General features: G+C 41.0%; 1 protein-coding gene across 2 annotated transcripts in view; it reads left to right on the top strand.

Moving 5' to 3' along the window:
- The window catches only part of Fam135b (family with sequence similarity 135 member B), a 257,618-nt gene that overhangs the window by 162,189 nt on the left and 76,411 nt on the right, over window positions 1-19,018 (top strand). For both annotated transcript variants that reach the window (XM_057792049.1, XM_057792048.1), the window contains exons 4-5: window positions 9,268-9,407; window positions 15,447-15,517. In XM_057792049.1, the coding sequence (XP_057648032.1) occupies window positions 9,268-9,407; window positions 15,447-15,517 (211 nt within the window). The remainder of the gene's footprint in view (window positions 1-9,267; window positions 9,408-15,446; window positions 15,518-19,018) is intronic.

Here is a 19,018-nt window from a genome sequence, read left to right as displayed (position 1 = left end):
CAGCTCCTCCAAGCAGCTCCTCCGTTGGGCAGGACCATGTTCTGCCACTGTGAGAACCCTGTTGGGTGCTGATATTTTCTGGGCAGTTCAGGCTTGCTGAGATGCTAGAGCTGAGGCTGTCTTACCAGCTGGATACTCTGCCTCTATAGAAGACAAAAGCAAAATAACCACCTGATCCTGCTTATTCAGCCGTGGCTGGGGGGACCCCAGCTCTTTGTGTAACAACCCATGATTCTCTGCTGTATTCTGTGACCTAAGCCAAAGTCACCATGAGCTGGAGAGCAGTGCTGTGCTCCCGAGAGCCCGCGGGAGCAGGCACAGTGACTGCAGCACTTACAAATGTTTGATTAGCTGCGATTGCAGCTAAACTTAGTTCTCCTTGGGAAGCATATGGCTGTGGCAGATGGTCCAGGACAGCCCAAATCACATAAGCAGGCCGTTGTTTTTGAGTTTCTTGATGATTTATTAAGGGGAATGTGTCTATGTCTGTGTGTGTTATGTGTGTGGTTTTGTGGGTGGGGTTGTGGGTGTGTGTGGGATGTGTGTGTGTGTGCACGCATGTGCTCTTACGTGTGGGGGTGTAATCAGGATTATAATGTGGCATTGTAGTTATACCCTTCTCAGAGTGTCCCATGCTGTGATCTTTGGCATAGTTCATGTCTATACTACGGTTTGCAAGGGATCATGTGTTGGTATGAACTGTTGGTCAGTATGATGACTTAACTGGAAACAGACTGCATCAGCAAGCTATGCATCATCTTCTTTGTTTAATATCTAGCTCAGAGAGATATGACAAACACAATGGAAGGGTCTGTCTGGGACATAATAAGCTTATGCTTTATCTTTGAAATAAAGGTCAAGAGCATAAAGCATCATACCCACTCAGAAAAAGGCGGGGCTACATTTATTGCCTCATAAATAAAAATGTATTAACTCTTGGAGCCAGCTCAGATTCTCCAGAGAAGAGAATTCAGTTTATGAAGAAGAAATAAATGGGTCTGGCACGCTGAAACAAGAGGTTGTTGAAGAGGCCAAGGGAGCCTGAGTGACAGGATCGGGCTGGCACGAACTTAGGTACTTCCACTCGGGAATGGTGAGGAGTGTGGGCTGACCACTGTGGAGAGCCCAAAGACTGCGAGTGCTCATTTTCCTGAGAAGGAACTACAGATGAGAGATTTCAGAGTGTTCCTAGAGTTCTTCAGGTGCAATCCCAAGGCTTTTCCGTGCTCCATCCCAGCAATGCACACGGTGCATCCAGCCTTCTCCCTTTTCAGAGTAAGAAACAACAGAAGATCTCTACTACCCCACCCCCTTTCTCCTGTGAGAGTTCTATTGGTAAATATCCTGTAGTTGATTATTTTATAGCCACATCGGTCACCAGTTTTCATCTAATAGTATGTCTGTCCTCCACTTTGGCTACCCATCAGACATTTCACCCCACATCAAGCACTGTCAGAGACCTATGTGGATGGTGGTGCTCTCCCAGGCCCAGCTCACAGCCGAGGGAACTGATGCTCAGACTGGACGATGCCTTGTGCACAAATATACACTATATAGATTCCAGTGCTAAGAACAAACCCACATCTTGCAACTCAAATCTGCCTTTTGTTCTTAAAAAAGCCATAGATATAAGACTGTTCACTAGACTCGGTTACTGAAATGTAAATGAAAGTACTTGAGACTGCTCAGCAGTGGGGAGGAAGGCCCAGCTGGTGGGCTCTTGGAGGACTAGAGTGTGCTGCAGGCTTCACGCTAGGCTTTTGCCTTTGTGAATATAGAGCAGCGCACATTATTGACCAATAAAGTGATATCAAGTGCCGGACTGACTGGGCTCAATCTAATAGGCAGGTCATTGTGGCTTATAATTAAGTAATTAAACCCACTCAGTGTTGATAGGAGAACACTCCCTAGCAAACGGCAGGCACAGCTCTTGCTTATTGCCAGACATTTAAATGGTGTTTTAATTTGGCTCTTGGGTTTAGTTGCCCTCTTGTAAGTATGAATCTATGCCAGGATATAGAGCCTGCTTTCTAACTTGAGTTTTCTTGCAGAGTAAGTTAGGTGTGTGAAACCTCAGCATTAGAACTGTGATCCGGACACGAATCCCTCTGGTGTGGGATGGCTTTGTCAAGTTGTCCTTCCAGCCTCGCTCTCACTAGTAGCTGATAGAATTATTGACTGAGCATCTGTAGAGGGGAAGGACTCTGGTACCCTGAGCCTACCCTCCCATTATTCTAGAACTTTGATAAAACAGAATCAATGAAAACGATCACCAGAGGTGGAATGTGAGAGAAAAAAGTTAGCAATCACCACCCAGAGTGTTGCAGAGTATCCCTTTCCAATATATTCTCACCAGCAAGAGAGTAAGTTCTCTATCCAGTATGGTTGGGTAGCTGAATAGTGAATGATAAATCAGGTTAATGTCAAGAAATAGGAAAAGTTGAAACAACAGCAACAACAGAACACAATCTGCAGCCACCATTCTCCAGATATGTTCTTTTGTTCAATTTGATATTGAACACATAGCAAACTCTATGCTTACAAGTTTTCTCATGATTAAAATGAAAGCTCATATAATCAAAATGATGCATAGGTGATACATAGAAAGCATGCAAATATATGAAATATGAATTGCCAATCCAAAGCTAGTTCCTATCAACGTTCTAGAACCTGTAAACATCCAGTCATGAGCAGGAAGAGTATTATGGGAGCACACATCCATCAAGTTGAGCTAATGGAAGTCATTGTCTTCCATGATGCCGCCAGTGATGAGTCACTTACGTGTCGTAGACAGCTTCACACCCATGTCCACACAAGTTGGCTTTGTTTGTCACAAAGCAAAAGCAAAAAGACATGAGTGTGGGAGGGGGACTTGGAGAGAAGAGGGAGAAAAATCGATAACAGTGGAAGGGGGATAAGAAAGGGCTGAATGTGGCCAGAAAGTATTATTGATGTAACTGTCAAATTATAAATTAATAACAAGAGAAATTATTGCTGAGAACGCTGTGTATATCAAGAACTGTTATATCATAAAAGAAAGAGGAAGGAAGTCAGACTTTGTAGAAAAAAATAAATTAAATTTGCCTTCTATTTACAACATATTATAGAAGCGGTTGTGGAAACCACATAGCTAGTAAAAATATCCATTTCCCAACTCAATTTGGTATACATAAAATGTCAACTTAATTAACAGTTTTCAATTATCCTTTGTGAGATGTTGTGAATAATACAGCATCACAGACAATGAGGCATTCTTTATGGGGTCCACTGGGTTGAATAAAAATCTCATTCCTTAATCAACAGTATAAAACAGACATGTATCACAAAGAACTCTACAATGTTATTTATTGCTGAATCCCAGTGTTCTGCTCAGATTCTGTGTCTATGGGTCAGCAATTTCTCTTTAACGTGTACGTGAATGGATCTAGTTTATTAAAAGTCATAAAATATATTAATCTTGGGTTATGTGAGAGGCATAACTTATACCCACACCTATAAATGCAAAACAATCAGCATCCCATCTACAATGGAGCACTTTAAATACAAAACAACAAAAAATGTCCAAGAGTCATTGTAATTGCAATAAAAATGACATTTTGTTGGTGTGTCACCAATAAGATGTACTTCACAAATTGAAAGCACATAGAGGATTGCATTGGTTCAGTTGTCCATATGAATGCTTGCTATGTATTCCTTGTTAGCAGAAACACCTTTCCCCCATTGTCCAGAAAGCCCTGTGCTTACGAAGTTAAATGGCTTCCTTTCCACCCTCTGGATCTGATCAGCTTCTCATTGCTATGCATTAGATTGGCAACTGTATCTACAGAAGTGAGGATCACTGGAGCTCATGAGGATGCTCATGATTTAGTGGTGAGCTCCTTGATGGTCCACACATCTGGTTAGACCTCTGGAGACCCTGCTGTAAGCTTTGAGATCATAACTCTTTAGATATGACTATGCTTTGGATGTTTTTCACCTCCCAAACTGTCAATAAACTTTAGTTTTCACAGTAGTGTTGTAAAGTCGGGCTTTAGAAGGCAACAAAACTAAGACTCTGCCATAGGAGCAGGATAGTTACCACTACAAAAGGGTAAGTTAATGTCTCTTCTGTCGTGGGAATAGAACAGCACGAAGATCTTTGCTGGAGAGAGACCCTTTGATGGTTGACTCTCCAGCACTCTGGAGCCAACAGATTCTTGTTCATTATAAAATGCTTGGTATTAATAATATGCAATTATAGCAGAAAATACATGGAAACAACTTCACATATTCCTCTGTGGCTCAACAGAGTCCAACCTTTCTATCCCATGGAAACATGTCATAGTACAGTGAAACCAGGCTAGCCCAGGAGGGCCTGAACTTCACAGCATTGAGAGTTCTCCTCTTGGTGTTTACTTTTTTCATTTACCTTTCTTCTTTGGACCAAGTCTCCCATCATTCCACAGAGTATGTGGATATCTCTTTGGATAGAAAAGCTTGCCTCTTCTAATGTCCCCCCAAATTTCACATACACAGAAAGAAAAATCAAGGCAAATGCATGCATAAAGTCCTTGTTTCTCGGGAGTCCCTGTTTCCAACCCAGGTTGTTGCTACCTCAGTGTGTGAATGGGCAGTCGTATCATTTACACTGGCTATGTGTAGGCCCTATTCCCACCAGCCAGCAACATGGGAATCACAGTTTGAATTTATTTTTCAATGTGGCTTTGTTTTGTCTCCTCCTTGAATTGTTAGGGAAACAGTAATTATTTCAACTCAAAGTTGCCTTCCCTCTTTCTTGGAAGCAGGCAAAAAATGAAGAGTGTACAGTCATCTTTAAGCCTCACTTCATCTTACTCAGAAATCTGAGTTTTGAGAATTTTACAGTTAAAAATTTTATTCTTTATTTACCATTTCCTGGAAACTATGAAGGACAGTTTCTTGTATTATCTAAGCTCAGGTTCATTTACCCGACCAAGGCTAAACATCCAGAAAAGGAGTGGGAGTGAGTGTAGAAATGACTAAATAAGACCCTAAATGTGAGAAGTCAGTCTTTCTTCTGAAATCCAGGAGGTCCAGAAGGGACTCACATTCAGATGGGTCTTTTCCAATAAGTGTTCTAATGGGGGTGGACAGTAGTCTCTCTTGGCGTGTGGGTTGAGTTCAAGGAAATTCAGAGGTGGGTTCTCAGTATTTTATTTGGTTCATGTCACTGGTCAGTGAGACTGCTGTTGAAATTGGGTTCTGTAGGATGAATGGCCGTTCTAGTTTGTCTTCCATGCTCCCAGAGCCCTTGTGTGTAGGGGGGTGTCTCAGCAGAGGAAGATCATCATCAGAATTTTAAACATTAAGAGGTCTGAAATTATGATCCGTATTCACCTGATTCATTTTAGGGGGAAAGAGAAATATCAAATAGAAAACTTTGTTCTCTTTCTTGCTGTTTGACCTGAATCCGGGAACAGCTGCTGACATGCATTTTGTGTACAGCAGGGACCTCTGTGCTTATCTCTGCCCTGCGAGCTTTCCTCTGCGCCACCTTCTTTCCCCCAATTTCTTCTTCTCCTCTTCCAATCCCTTTCTCTTCTTTCTTTATATTAAATAAAGTCCTTGCCCTCCTCATCCATGATGTGATCCCGGACATGTAGAAGAATACATAGTTCTAAAGACTTGCATGTACATTCTCTTGTAGACCACTCAGAGTAGCCTCCTTGTGTGATGAAATTTCAGTTCTCATCAATACATCCAAACTATAAGAAAGGACAACTCTTCAATGTGTGTACAAGTTCTTTTTTTTTTTTTTTTTTTTTTTTTTTTTTTTTTTTTTTTCTCATTTGGTGCTATCATGTTTTGAACGCTTACACAGACCAGGTAACTTTTCTACAACTCTGACACTTTTCTAGTCCTTTTGAATTTTTGCTTGCAGATAGATAGGGTTGAACCAAGTTACTGAGGCTAGTTTTGAACTCACTTTATAGCTCAGGCAGGCGTACAATTGTCCTGTTTCTGCCTCCTGAGTAGCTGGGATTATGGACCTTTATCACCAGGTCTGGCCACTGCGCATTAGGTCTATGAAGGACATAGACCATACATATTACATTTCTGGGTTCCTTGTGCCTTTTTCTAATGTACCCCCAAATTTCACATACACAGAAGGAAAAATCAAGGCAAATAAATAAATACATAAAGTCCTTGTTCCTCAGGAGTTCCTGTTTCCCACCCAGGTCGTTGCTACCTCAATGAGTGAATGAGCTTCCAAATCATTTACATGGATCATGTGTAAGGCCTAATCCCACCAGCCAGCAACATGGGAATCACATTTTAAATTTATTTTTCAATGTGGCTTTGAAGAAGCCAGATGATATTAATGGGTCCCTCTAGTCTGATGTGGAAACCTTCACAAAGAGAGCAGGGGAACCAGGGTAAAATGTTTTAGTAAGTAGCTTTGTTGATATGTGAATTGTGTTCTCTTTGAGATGCCCAGCAGAGGGAGACAGGTTGGGATATCCACACATGGACTGCACTCACTGAAGGAGAGAGAAACCCAATGGGGCTATGGGGCTACATAAGCAGGTGAAATCTCATTGGTGTTCACCACTAGAGTGTCTTGCGATCAGTATACCTTCCCTTGTGGATAAACATATAATCCCTTGTTCAGTGATGATGGAAGACAACACAGCTCCAGGCAACCTGCTAGGTGCCCTATCCAGGAATGAGCAGAGTATGTGGGGCTTCGGGATCTTCAGTGATGACAAATGGTACCCTGTGATCTTGTCTGCCAATCTGATCAGAGAACATTTGTCCTTAGAGAACTGTTTTATGTCACTGCATTCAACAGAAACTACTGAGAAAGCCAGTCCTCAACACAGCTAATGCCATCACCTTGTACACAGCAGCCCCTATATGCGCCAGGTCATAGGATCCTGGTCTGTGGGCTCTTCTTTATATCCCATTTGATCAGTGTAGATATGCCCATTTTTTTTCACAAGAAAAAGCTGCTGTTATAAGAGATGATGTCACCTCCCAGAAAGGAAACAGATTGTGCTTCTTTGCCAGCTGTCCCTCCTGGCAGCAACAGTTCATGCTGCTCTGACCTTCAGAGTATTCACTCCATCCATCCTCTTCCACATTGTTGGTCTGACTTATAGATCAACCAGGCTCTGACAGGGGAAAGAAGAAGTAAAGGAGCAGTGTGGGAAATCAAAACAGAGGAATCTATACATAGAGGAGATTCTGTTTAAAAGTCATTTCTTACTCATGTTCTTCCTCCTTCTGCTCCTCATTTGGACCTTGGGAACTCATTCCAGTGCTCCAATGTGGGTCTCTGTCTCTATCTCCATCCTTGGCCAGATGAAGTTTCTATGGTGATATGCAACTTTCCACAGGGCAGGGAACCCTGACTGCTCTTCGGACTGGAGAGGGAGGGGGAGAGGAGTGGGGAGAGGGGGAGAGGAGAGGGAGGAGGGGGAGGGAAATGGGAGGCTGGGAGGAGGCGGAAATTTTTTTTCAATAAAAAAAATGTCATTTCTACTTGGATCCAACAGGTCTCAATGGAGCTGGATTAGGACTGTGATTTTATTTCCTCTTGATGATGGACAAGTTAGAGCAGGCAGGTCTTAGAGGCCCTGCAGGTAACATGGGGTCATGATCTTTGCTTCCTACCTACAGAAGTGTGTGCTTGGACATTACCGAGTGTTGAAAGATCATGCTGATCCCCGCAATCCTTATTTCTAAGATACTCAGACACCATGAGCAGTTTATATTTGCTATTTGAGAAAATTACTTTCTTTTTTAAGATCATTGTTTTACAGTCAAGCTTATATTGGTTATTCTTCTTTAGCTATGATAAAACATCATCATCAAGACAACTTAGAAAGGAATGAATTTATTTCAGCTTACAGTCCCAGGTTAGATTTCAGCATAGTGGTGGGGTCAGCATGGCAGCCAGCATCAGATCTGGTTACTGGAGCAGGAATCTAAGAGTTCATACCCTCAACCATAACTGCAAATCAAAGAGAGAGAAAAAAAACACTGAATGTTGGTGAGGGTTTTTACTTCTAAAGCCTGATTCCAGTGATGTATTTCCTCTAGCAAGGCCATGCTTTCTAAACTTCCCTATATAGAGGCAACATTTGGGATCACATGTTCAAAAGCCATAGGCTATGGATAACAATTCTCATTCAGCCTCCCAGTTCATGAGGGTCCATTGTTACAACTGATGGATAGACAGATTGAGAAACACAGATGTCTCTTTGGAAGATCATCATTACTGTTATGCTATTTACAACCTTGTCACCTCTCAAAGACCAGCATCTTCAAGTGGTATCTCATGATGTTTATGTTTTAACCTGTGAATTTGGGATAAACACAAGCATTCAATTCCCAATAAGGAAATACCAAGGCACTGTCCTCTAATTTTAGGGCATTAGTCTATATCTTACTTACCCTAGAATTTTTCTTGGTCACTAAGAAAAGCACATTTAAATGCTTTGGAAACTACTGAGTATGTCTTGTAGATATTATTATGAATAGTAATCATTGATTTGCATGAACTTTAACATTGTTTATCTTTAATATTGTTTATTTTAACTAATTGCATGCTTTTTTACTCAAAAGTTTATGTGGCAAGCATTTATAGGCATGTACCTATTTCATGCACTAGATGACCCTGTAGAATGGATGCGGATAGGGTCTCTTAACCTTAGTGTTTACTTGAATTAAACTTAGCATTGAAATATTATTTAGGGATTATGAAATAGAAAACACCTAAGCTCCTACATAATTTGTTTCATCAAAGTGCTTGTCAGCAGTACAATGAGAATGTGACATTGGCCTAAAATTCTAGACAGAACAGTCCTCAGATCAAACAAGATATGGTAGCATTTGGGAGGGGCTGCTGCGAAGTTATAGGGTCTTTGTAGAAAGAGGGTAACCTCCTCTAGTTACTCCTCATGCTCTGTTTCCTGCATGGAGGTGAAAGAACTCATAGAACTGACCTGTGATCAGGTGAGGAAATTTGCAGGCACTAACTTCCTGATGGGAATACTGCTCACAGCAAGAGTTACTTTGCCAAAGTCATGGGTTGTATAAGACATTTTACAAGGTTCTCTTGAGAGACAGTTTCCTCCAGTGAACACAGATGTTCCCATGCCGGGGACTCATCTTAAGCTTTGGAAACTAGAATGTGGATTTGAGTCCTAGTATCCCCAAAGCCAGAAAGAAACCTGATGGGACTGTGTTTTCAGGATAGTTTGGAAGTTCATGGCCTCCTACTAATTACCTTCCTGTTTGCAGAGAGCAGCAGCCTGCATTCAGCCTGTGTCCATGAGAGTGCCGTGCACAGCCGAGTCTTCCAGATCTTATACAGGAATGAAGAAGTTCCTGTAAATGATGCCATGCTCTTCCGGGCTCATTTGCTCTTGGATGGTGAGAGGGTAAGTCTTGATCTCCTGCCAGTCGCAAGAGGTTTTCTTTTCTGGCTAACCTTTCCCTCTCATTGCTGGATTCAGGGTGAGTGAAGAAGCTACAGATTGATTCCGAGATCTGGTAAGAATTTATGGTTCCTATATTCACCTGTTTCTGACAGCTTTTTCTCTTCTTCTCATCACACATGTGATCATTCCACAAAGTCCTGGTCATTTGCTGTCGCTCCTCCTTGCTGCAGTGTATCTCTGCTCAGGCATATTGTCCAGAAATCCTTCATCAGATGGTTTGGATTATCTGTTCTTTACAAACTTGGGGTTAGGATAAGACACAGAAGTAAAGAAGGTACCGAACTCTGCTGACTTCAAGGGGCTAATAGCTCAGTGAGCAAGCAAATTTATAAGCATGTGTCTTGCTTAGCAAAACTGGCCATAGCTGGGAGGAAATCAAGAGGCTCCATGAATGGAGAAAGAATTTTGGGGTGACCAATCTAGAGCTAGAACTCATTCACAGAGGAGTGCCCTTTAAGAAACATGTACTGGATGGAATTCATGAGACAGAGAAGAGGGAGAATCCTTTCCTGCAGAGAGGGGGAAAGCCAGACTAAGTTTAGAGGCCTTGGCACATTGTTTGCTTTGATTGGAACTTGAATAAAATATTTTCATTTGCTAAATGAGTGTATTTTGAAGGCCTCTGGACTATTGTTCTTGTTCCCACAGTCAATAGCTTGAATCTTTGTTCCCACATTCTGGCTGTTTATTTCACAATGGAGGCATGTATGATATGAAGAACGCCTCTACTTTAAACAAACTTAAGAGCCTTCTGCTCACCTCTGGCCCTTGCTGTACAGCAGACTCCCATTGAGCACCTGATAACCGTTTCTGTACTCCGGTTATTGGCTTACTGTACACATCTTTTGTGCTCTACGTAGGGAGGCTGGTCCTGATTTGCTACTCTTTCCTTATTCATTAACTCAGGCATCTCTTCAGCCAAGGCTTTCTAAGCGCTCACTCAGTCTGTACTGTATGCTGGAGAGAAAGTAGCAAATGGGAGACTCCGCTAGGTGTTTTGGCACTACCGTTTACCTATTAGATAAATGTATTGGGTATCTAGGCATTATTCCACTTCAATTGCATCATATTTTCTTGCCCTTAACAGTTTAGAGCCTGTCAGTTTCACCCCTGTAAGTTATAACACTCTGGTATTAAATAGAAAGTGTTTCTTAGGACATATTGTTTTCTTCTGCATGTCTACTTACTTTTCTCTGTAAGATAGTATTTATTATTGTTTTATAGATAATCTATATGGTAGCAAGAAATGTTTCAACTAATCATTATATCCAGAGCTAAAGTGAATAAGACCTATCTGAAAAATTACATTTGTGATGAACATATGAACGTATTAGTTCTTTTCGAATACATATCAATGGACTTAAACTGCTTCTTATTGCCTGGGCAGATAATGTATTCATAGATGCAGGTTGAAATATTGTGTACAACACACATTTGGATAATGGATGCCTAACCAACAAGCACATTATGGAAGCAAAGAAGATGCAGTCTCTACATTGAGGCCAAGGATGCGAACCAGAACTGAGTACAGAGAGAACTAACTAGAAGCTAAGGAATCTGATGGATGTTTCACAGTAAACACAAAGAGTGGCTCTGAAGGCCCTCTGGATATTTTATTCATATTTGCTGTAGTGACATAGAAGATTTAGGCAGACATAAAAATATATAGAATAATAAGAGGGAGGCAGACATAAAATATATATATATATAATATAATTATTATTAATAAAAATATCTAGAATAAGAGAGAGAAGATAAACTTAGAAAGGGAAGGAAAAGCATTCTCAAGATAAATAAACCAGAAAAATATGCATGAGTATCTTCTGCATTTAATGGCAGTTCACATGTGGAGGGCCAAGTTCCCAGCAGTCAAGGCAAAGAAGATGTACAGATTAACAAGAGGATACTTAACTCTGTGAAGAAGAGAGAAAGCAATTACAGCAGAGAGTGATACTGAACAAAATTACATTAGATAGCAGTGGTCTCAGCCTGTGCTTTGTGACTCCTTCGGGGGTGGGGGAGGAGCAGATGACCCATTCATAGGGGTCTTTTATGACTATCAAGAAAATACAGATATTTACATTACAGTTTCTGACAGTCATAAAATTACAGTTGTGAAGTAGCAATGAAAAAAATTTACGATTGAGGGTCACCACAACATAAGGAACTGTATTAAAGGGTCATAGCATAAGGAAGGTGGAGAACCACTCTTTTATAGAAATAGAAATTCTCTAAAGGGAGATTCTTTTGTACACCCATAGAACAGAAGCTAGGAAATGCAAAGTTCTAGTTCCCAAGTCCTAGTGGTTCAGAGGCTACGAGGGTAGAGGTAAGTTGATTCAGAGGTTGAGCAAGTCCCTCTTGGGTACCTTTCCATGGGAAACACTTGGAAGCTTATGGACCAAGGGCAGCAGTACACTGGAAAGTGGCAGACCAGTCAAGGGCAAATTTAGGGAAGCAGGGGCTAGGGTGAGGAGTCTTATTTAGTGGCACAGGGAGTGCACAGAGGTGAACCTGGAAGTTTCCGGATATGACAGAGGAAACCATAGCCATCTCACTGAATGCAACGTAATTGCCATGTTCTAGAGCAGTGGTTTTCAGTCCGCGGTTGTGACTCCTAAAGGGTTCAAATATCAGAAATCCTGCATATCAGATGCTTACATTACAGTTGATAACAATGCCTAAATTACAGTTATGAAGTAGCAAAGAAATAATTTTATGGTTTGGGGTCACCACATGAGGAATTGTCTTAAAGGACCATAGCATTAGTAAAGCTGAGAACCCCCGTTCTTATGGTTTCGTTCAGAAGGAAGAGGAATGAGACCAACCAAGGTATAAGTGTGGGAAATGAGACCAAAGACACAAAGGTGGTTGCTGCTGTTTCCTATGTGGGCATTGGTGAGCCTGAAGACAAATAGGTACAGCTGAACAGAAACAGAGGAACTCAGTAGTCAAGCCATTTGATAGCCGAGGTAGCCCAGAGAACAGAGTTCAGTTATACCCAGGAAGTGGTGGACTCCATGTAGATAAAGCAGTCTGTAAAAAAATGGGCTATAAGAGCGGGCCATGCCCCTGCTGACTTCTACAATCCTCCCTCCCCCTCTTCAGCAGAATTCCCCAAGCTATGGCTAATGTTTGGCTGTGGGTCTATGCATCTGTTTCCATCAGTTACTGGATGAAGGCTCTCTGATGACAATTGCAGTAGTCACCAATCTGATCACAGGGCATGGCTAGTTCAGGCTATGTATCCACTATTGCTAGGAGTCTTAACTGGGTCATCCTTGAGATTAAAGGGAGTTTTCCTTGCCCCAGGTTTTTACCTGAGCTTGAAATGTCCTCTTCCAGTCATCTCCACTCCGTCCATTCTCCAAACCAGATGCCCAATTTCCCATCTGACCTGTCCCCAATACACCTAGGAGTTATTTTCTACTTCCCTTTCCCAGGGAGATCCATGGGTCCCCTCTTGGCCTTTTCTTTTTCCATAGCCTCTATGGATCTGTGGATTTTAGCATGGTTATAATTTACAACTAATATCTACTTATTCATAAGTACATACCATGTTTATCTTTCTCAGTCTGAATTACCTCATTCAGAATATTTTTTTCTATTTCCATCTCTTCTCTTTCAATTTCCTGATGTCATTGTTTTTAAAGCTGATTAATACTCCATTGTGTAGATGTACCACATTTTTTAATCCATTCATCATTGACATCCTAGTTGTTTCCAGTTTCTGACTATTATGAATAAAGCTGCTATAAACATAGTTGAGCAGGGACATCACACAAAAAAACCCCCACAAAAACAACTAACTTGGCTCATAGGAATTTACAATCTATACCAACAACCAGGGAGCCTTTACATAAATGATCTAGGCCCCCCTCCGTGTGTGTGTGTGTGTGTGTGTGTGTGTGTGTGTGTGTGTGTGTGTGGCAGTTGTGTAGCTTGGTCTACTGTGGTAAATCTAACAATGGGAATAAGGGTTGTTCCTAATGCTTTGGCTGGCTTTTGGGAACCTATTCCTGATCCTGGAAAGAAAACAGGAAAAGAAAAGGATGGGGAAATTATGGTCACAACGTTAAATAAATAGACAAATGAAGAGAGCAGATATACAAGGAACATACCTAAACATAATAAAGGCAATATACAGCAAGCCAACAGCCAACATTGAACTAAATGGAGAGAAACTCACAGCAATCCCACTGAAATCAGGAACAAGACAAGGTTGTCCACTCTCTCCATATCTATTCAATATAGTTCTTGAGGTCCTAGCTAGAGCAATAAAACAACAAAAGGAAATCAAGGGGATACAAATCAGAAAAGAAGTCAAACTCTCACTATTTGCTGATGATATGATAGTATATATAAGCGACCCCAAAAATTCTACAAAGGAATTTCTACAACTCATAAACTCTTTCAGTAATGTAGCAGGATATAAGATTAACTAAAAAAAAAATCCAGTAGCCCTCTTGTACATAGATGATAAAAGGGCTGGGAAAGAATCAGAGAAACATCACCCTTCACAATATCTACAAATGGCATAAAATATCCCAGAGTAACTCTAACCAAACAAGTGGAAGACTTGTATGACAAGAACTTTAAATCTTTGAAGAAAAAAATTGAAGAAGACACCAGAAAGTGGAAAAATCTCCCATGCTTTTGGGTAGGCAGAATTAACATAGTAAAAATGGCAATTTTACCAAAAGCAATCTACAGATTCAATGCAATGCCCATCAAAATCCCATCAAAATTCTTCACAGACTTCGAAAGAACGGTACTTCATATGGAAAAGCAAAAAACCCCAGACAGCCAAAACAATTCTGTACAATAAAAGAACTTCTAGAGGCATTACAATCTTTGACTTTAAACTCTACTACAGAGATACAATACTGAAAACAGCCTGGTATTGGCATAAAAACAGACAGGAGGACCAATGGAACCGAATAGAAGACACGAATATTAATCCAAACACTTTTGAGCACCTGATTGTTGACAAAGAAGCAAAAAAGTATTAAATGATAAAAAGAAGCATATTTACCATTGGCGCTGGCATAACTGGATATCAACATCTAGAAGAATGAAAATAGACCCATATCTATCACCATGCATAAAACTCAAGTTCAAATGGATCAAAGACCTCAACATAAAGCCAACCACACTGAACCTCATAGAAGAGAAAATGGGAAGTACACTTGAACACACTGGCAATAACCCCAGCAGCACAGACACTGAGAGAAACAATTAATAAATGGGACCTCCCGAAACTGAAAAGCTTCTGTAAAGCAAAGGACATGGTCAACAAGACAAAATGACAGCTTACAGAATGGGAAAAGATCTTCACCAACCCCACATCAGACAGAGGTCTGATCTCCAAAATATACAAAGAACTTTAGAAATTGTCCATCAAAAGAACAAATAATACAATAAAAAAAATGGAGTACAGACCTCAACAGAGAACTCTCAACAGAGGAATCTAAAATGGTTGAAAGACACTTAAGGAAATGCTCAACATCCTTAGTCATCAGAGAAATGCAAATCAAATCAACTCTGAGATTCCATCTTACACCTGTAAGAATGGCCAAGATCAAAAACACTGATGACATCTTATGCTAGAATCATAATTAGACTCAGTCTAGCTTCAATTCCCAGAGAATTGTGACCACTAAATCTGGTGCTCAGACTCTATATTTCATCAAGTTGACAAGGGCGATGAAGCATTACAAGGATGCTTGTTTAATAATGGTTGAAAATATACTTTTACCAAGCTGGCTGTGCAAATCCTTTGCTTTCATTTTCCATCGGATATTCCTGTTCTAAGAGTTTGCTTTTCCAGAACACGATGTCTTGTGCATAGATATTCTTACTCTTCGTCAGTGGCACTTGATAGTGAGATTCTGTTTATCTTCCTTGAGAAACAGTCAGGTAAATGTTCCAATTGGATTACTAGTTGATTGCTGATCTCTCTTGGTCTTTGTCTTTCAGGTAGAAGATGCACTGAGCGAGGTCGAGTTTCAGCTCAAGGTGGACCTGCACTTTACGGACAGTGAGCAGCAGTGAGTGTCATGGACATCTTTGGTCTGTGTAGGGAGGGTTCTTCCTTCACCCCATACCTCACTCTTAGGTCTTCCTCAAAGCTCATAATTTCCCTGGAATAACTAGTTACTAGTAATCTGAAATGTCCCTCAGATGTTCCAATTTACCAGGAATATGGGATAGACATTGTATTAGTCAAGGTTTTCTAAGGAACAGTTATGATAGCATCACACACACACATGTGCGCACACACACATAAACATACATGTACACACACACACAGACACAAGATTTATTAGGTTTTATAAACTTTTGTGGTTTGGTCCACATAGTCCAGCAATGGCTGACTCGTGCTAGAGTGGCCAAGAATCCAGAAGTTGCTCAGTCCATGATGCTGAATGTCTCTGCAGTCCCAGTCTGGTGCTGAAGGTCTGTGGGGGTGGGGGGAGATTGCTGGCGAGATGTTGATCTTCAGTCTACATTAGGATCCAAAGGATGTTGGAAGAAGTTGGTGTGATTACCAGAGAAAGAATGATGCAGCAAAGGAATAGATAGACTTGCCAGCAAGAGCGAGAGCAAGTAGGCAAAACTCCTAGTTCCCCTCTTCCGTGTCTCTTTTATGTAGCCGTCAGATTTAAGGTGGGTCTTCCTGCTTCAAAGAAACTTATCGAGAAAATCACTCACAGGGGTGCCCAGCTGCTCCGGTTTTAACTGATTCTAGATGCTGTCAAGTCGACAGCCGTGATTTGCCATCACAGCATGTCTGCCAGAGCCTGGAAAAGCTCACTCATTTGGAGCCAGGCTGCTCGGGTTCTGCACACAGAAAACTGTTGGCTTCTTGCCTTATTAATTGGTATCTTTTACTTAAAGCATTTTTTTTTCTGTGTGGTACTGACTTGGGGGTTTTAGAGTAATGTCTGCATGTACGAGACAACCAAAACCCCCTCCAAATCATCCTTCCTGGTTTTCCATGTGTTCATACTGAACATCTGCTATTGTCCTTCAACTCTCTGTGAACTGAAAATCTGTTTATGTAAAACTTGCCAAGGAAATAGGAAGAAGTTCTCTTCCTTTGCTTAACTGCTTCCTTCAAGTGTGCTCCGTGCCCTCTTCCCTCTATCCTGGGCTGTGCTATTTGCCTCTTAAGCCTTTCCACATTCTTTCAGGAATTATATAAACAATCTTTCTCTGAGGTATTAAAAAGTGTGACACCAAAACCTTGAAACGCTCATCCCACTCAAGGTTTATTTCCCACTCATTCGGGCCCTTTAAGCACTCATCTCATTTAAGGTTTATTTCCCACTCAGTAAGGAGGTTCTCAAAATCCCAAAAGGGAGATGGAGGCTTTGTATTCCTTTCTTAGCTTGCTTTCTCCCTACCTCTGTGGTTTGTAGATCAGACACAATGAGTAAGGAAGATAGAGTAAAAGGCTGGGGAGTCATTTGAGTGCAGGTAAGCAGTGTCCTTTCTAGGGTAAACGCTCAGTCATTATTAGGGTTCTTCTGAGTTACTTGCTGGCATGACCATTATGCACACCTCCTCCCCAACTCTGCCCCATCCCTAAAGTCTGTTGATAAACTCCACTCTCTTGTGGCCACTCATGGCTTTTTGGAAAATATTTGTGGCTGATCCTTTTCATAGAATCCACATGTGGTCCATGGGGGCTGTGTAAAGTAATTTTAATCCCCTTCCTAAAATTGTGGGAGCTATTCCATACAGATTGCTTTCCCATCACAGCCATTCAAACCCAGCTATTATCCAGAGAGATAGTGCAGGATAAGTCAGGCACCGGGACTCTACATCAACAGCTCTAAGGTTCAGAAGGCAGTTACCCCCGTCAGAACTCCTTCTTTGGTTTTAGTGTACAAAAGGATGATAATCCTTTCCTCTCTCTCTTATTAGAAGGACCTCCCATTCTCTTGGATAGCTAGGATCAACATAATAAAAAATGGCAACACTACCAAAAGCAATCTATAGATTCAATGCAATCCCCATCAAAATCCCAACACAATCCTTCGCAGACCTTGAAAGAACAATACTCAACTTCATATGGAAAAACAAAAAACCCAAGATAGCTTAAACAATCCTGTACCATACAGAAACTTCTGAAGGCATCACCATCCCTGACATCAAGCTCTATTATAAAACTACAGCGATAAAAACAATTTGGTGTTGGCATAAAAACAAACAGGTTAACCAATGGAATAGAATCAAAGACCCGGGATATTAATCCACAAACCTACAAACACCTGATTTAAATAGCAGCTAAATTTATACAATGGATAAAAGAAATTTGCATCTTCACCAAATGGTTCTGGCATAACCGGACGTAAACATGTAGAAGAATGCAAATAGATCCTTATCTATCACCATGCACAAAACTCAAGCCCAAATGGATTAAAGACCTCAATATAAATCCAACCACACTGAACCTGATAGAAGAGAAAGTATTTCTCAGTACATGGACACTGGAGACCACTTCCTAAATCCCTTTTCCTTTTGAAGAACAGGAACTGGAGGTTGGGTGGGGACTAAGAGTGGCAGAATAGGGTCTAATAGTGTCAGAGTTGCTTTCTCTTCCCTTCCTTGGAGTTCAGACTCTCTCTATTTAGGACTTTCTTGAGGGTTCTCACAATAATGGAAACTGAATCATTGTGACTCTGAAGCAAAGAAGAATCTCTACTAAGATGTCAAGAGATTTGGTGGGGTCGATTCACTGAGAAGAAATATTTATTAAATTGTAGCTGATAAGACCTTATCTCTGGGCTGCCGAGAGTATTCATGTTCCTGACATAGTGTCTGATCTCAACAGCACATGTTTCTCCCTTGAGAATAACTTGCCCCCCACTTAGGTTCAGCAATCTTCAATTAGGACATGTGGGACAAATCTGTGTAATTTTCCAAATTTCAGTAGCATATAAGATGGGCATCAGGATTTGTAACATTCTTAAGAGGGATAGATGTTTTTATTTATTTATTTTTTCACTTTTTATAGCAGTGTATAGAAAACAAACAAAAAGGGATGAAATGGGAGGCTGCTGTTTCACCAGAGTTAGACAGGCTGTGAAGTCCCTCTTATATATCAGTAGGACAATGATGTCACAAGGCTTTGACCATGCCATGTTACTGGCGGTAACAATAATGCTGACATCTAGTGCGTGGAAAAAAGAGGTGCTACTAAATAGTACATAGGACAGCTCTGTTCCCACCAAAGCTTATTCAGTCCCCAAAGTCACATACTTGGGACCACAATCCTATCTACACTCTCTGATTTAAAATGGTCTGTGAGTACCTGCTTGTACAGGGTTCGAACACTCACCCCCACACAGTCCTGCCTGTCTCTGCACAGCTCAGCAGATAGGAAATTGTTTAATACTTAAAGGGGCAATTCATCTTCCTGTGGGTTCTCTCAGTTGGACTTAATTTTATTTTGGAAGTTGGCCTTCTAAGTGTGAGTAATAATTCTGTCTGGTGGGCTGTTCTTTCTGTGAGATAGCAACTTTTACTGTTGTTTAATTATT

This window comes from Chionomys nivalis, chromosome 17 (assembly GCF_950005125.1).
Source record: "Chionomys nivalis chromosome 17, mChiNiv1.1, whole genome shotgun sequence".
Classification (NCBI taxonomy): domain Eukaryota; kingdom Metazoa; phylum Chordata; class Mammalia; order Rodentia; family Cricetidae; genus Chionomys; species Chionomys nivalis.
This window is presented reverse-complemented; position numbering and strand designations above follow the sequence as displayed.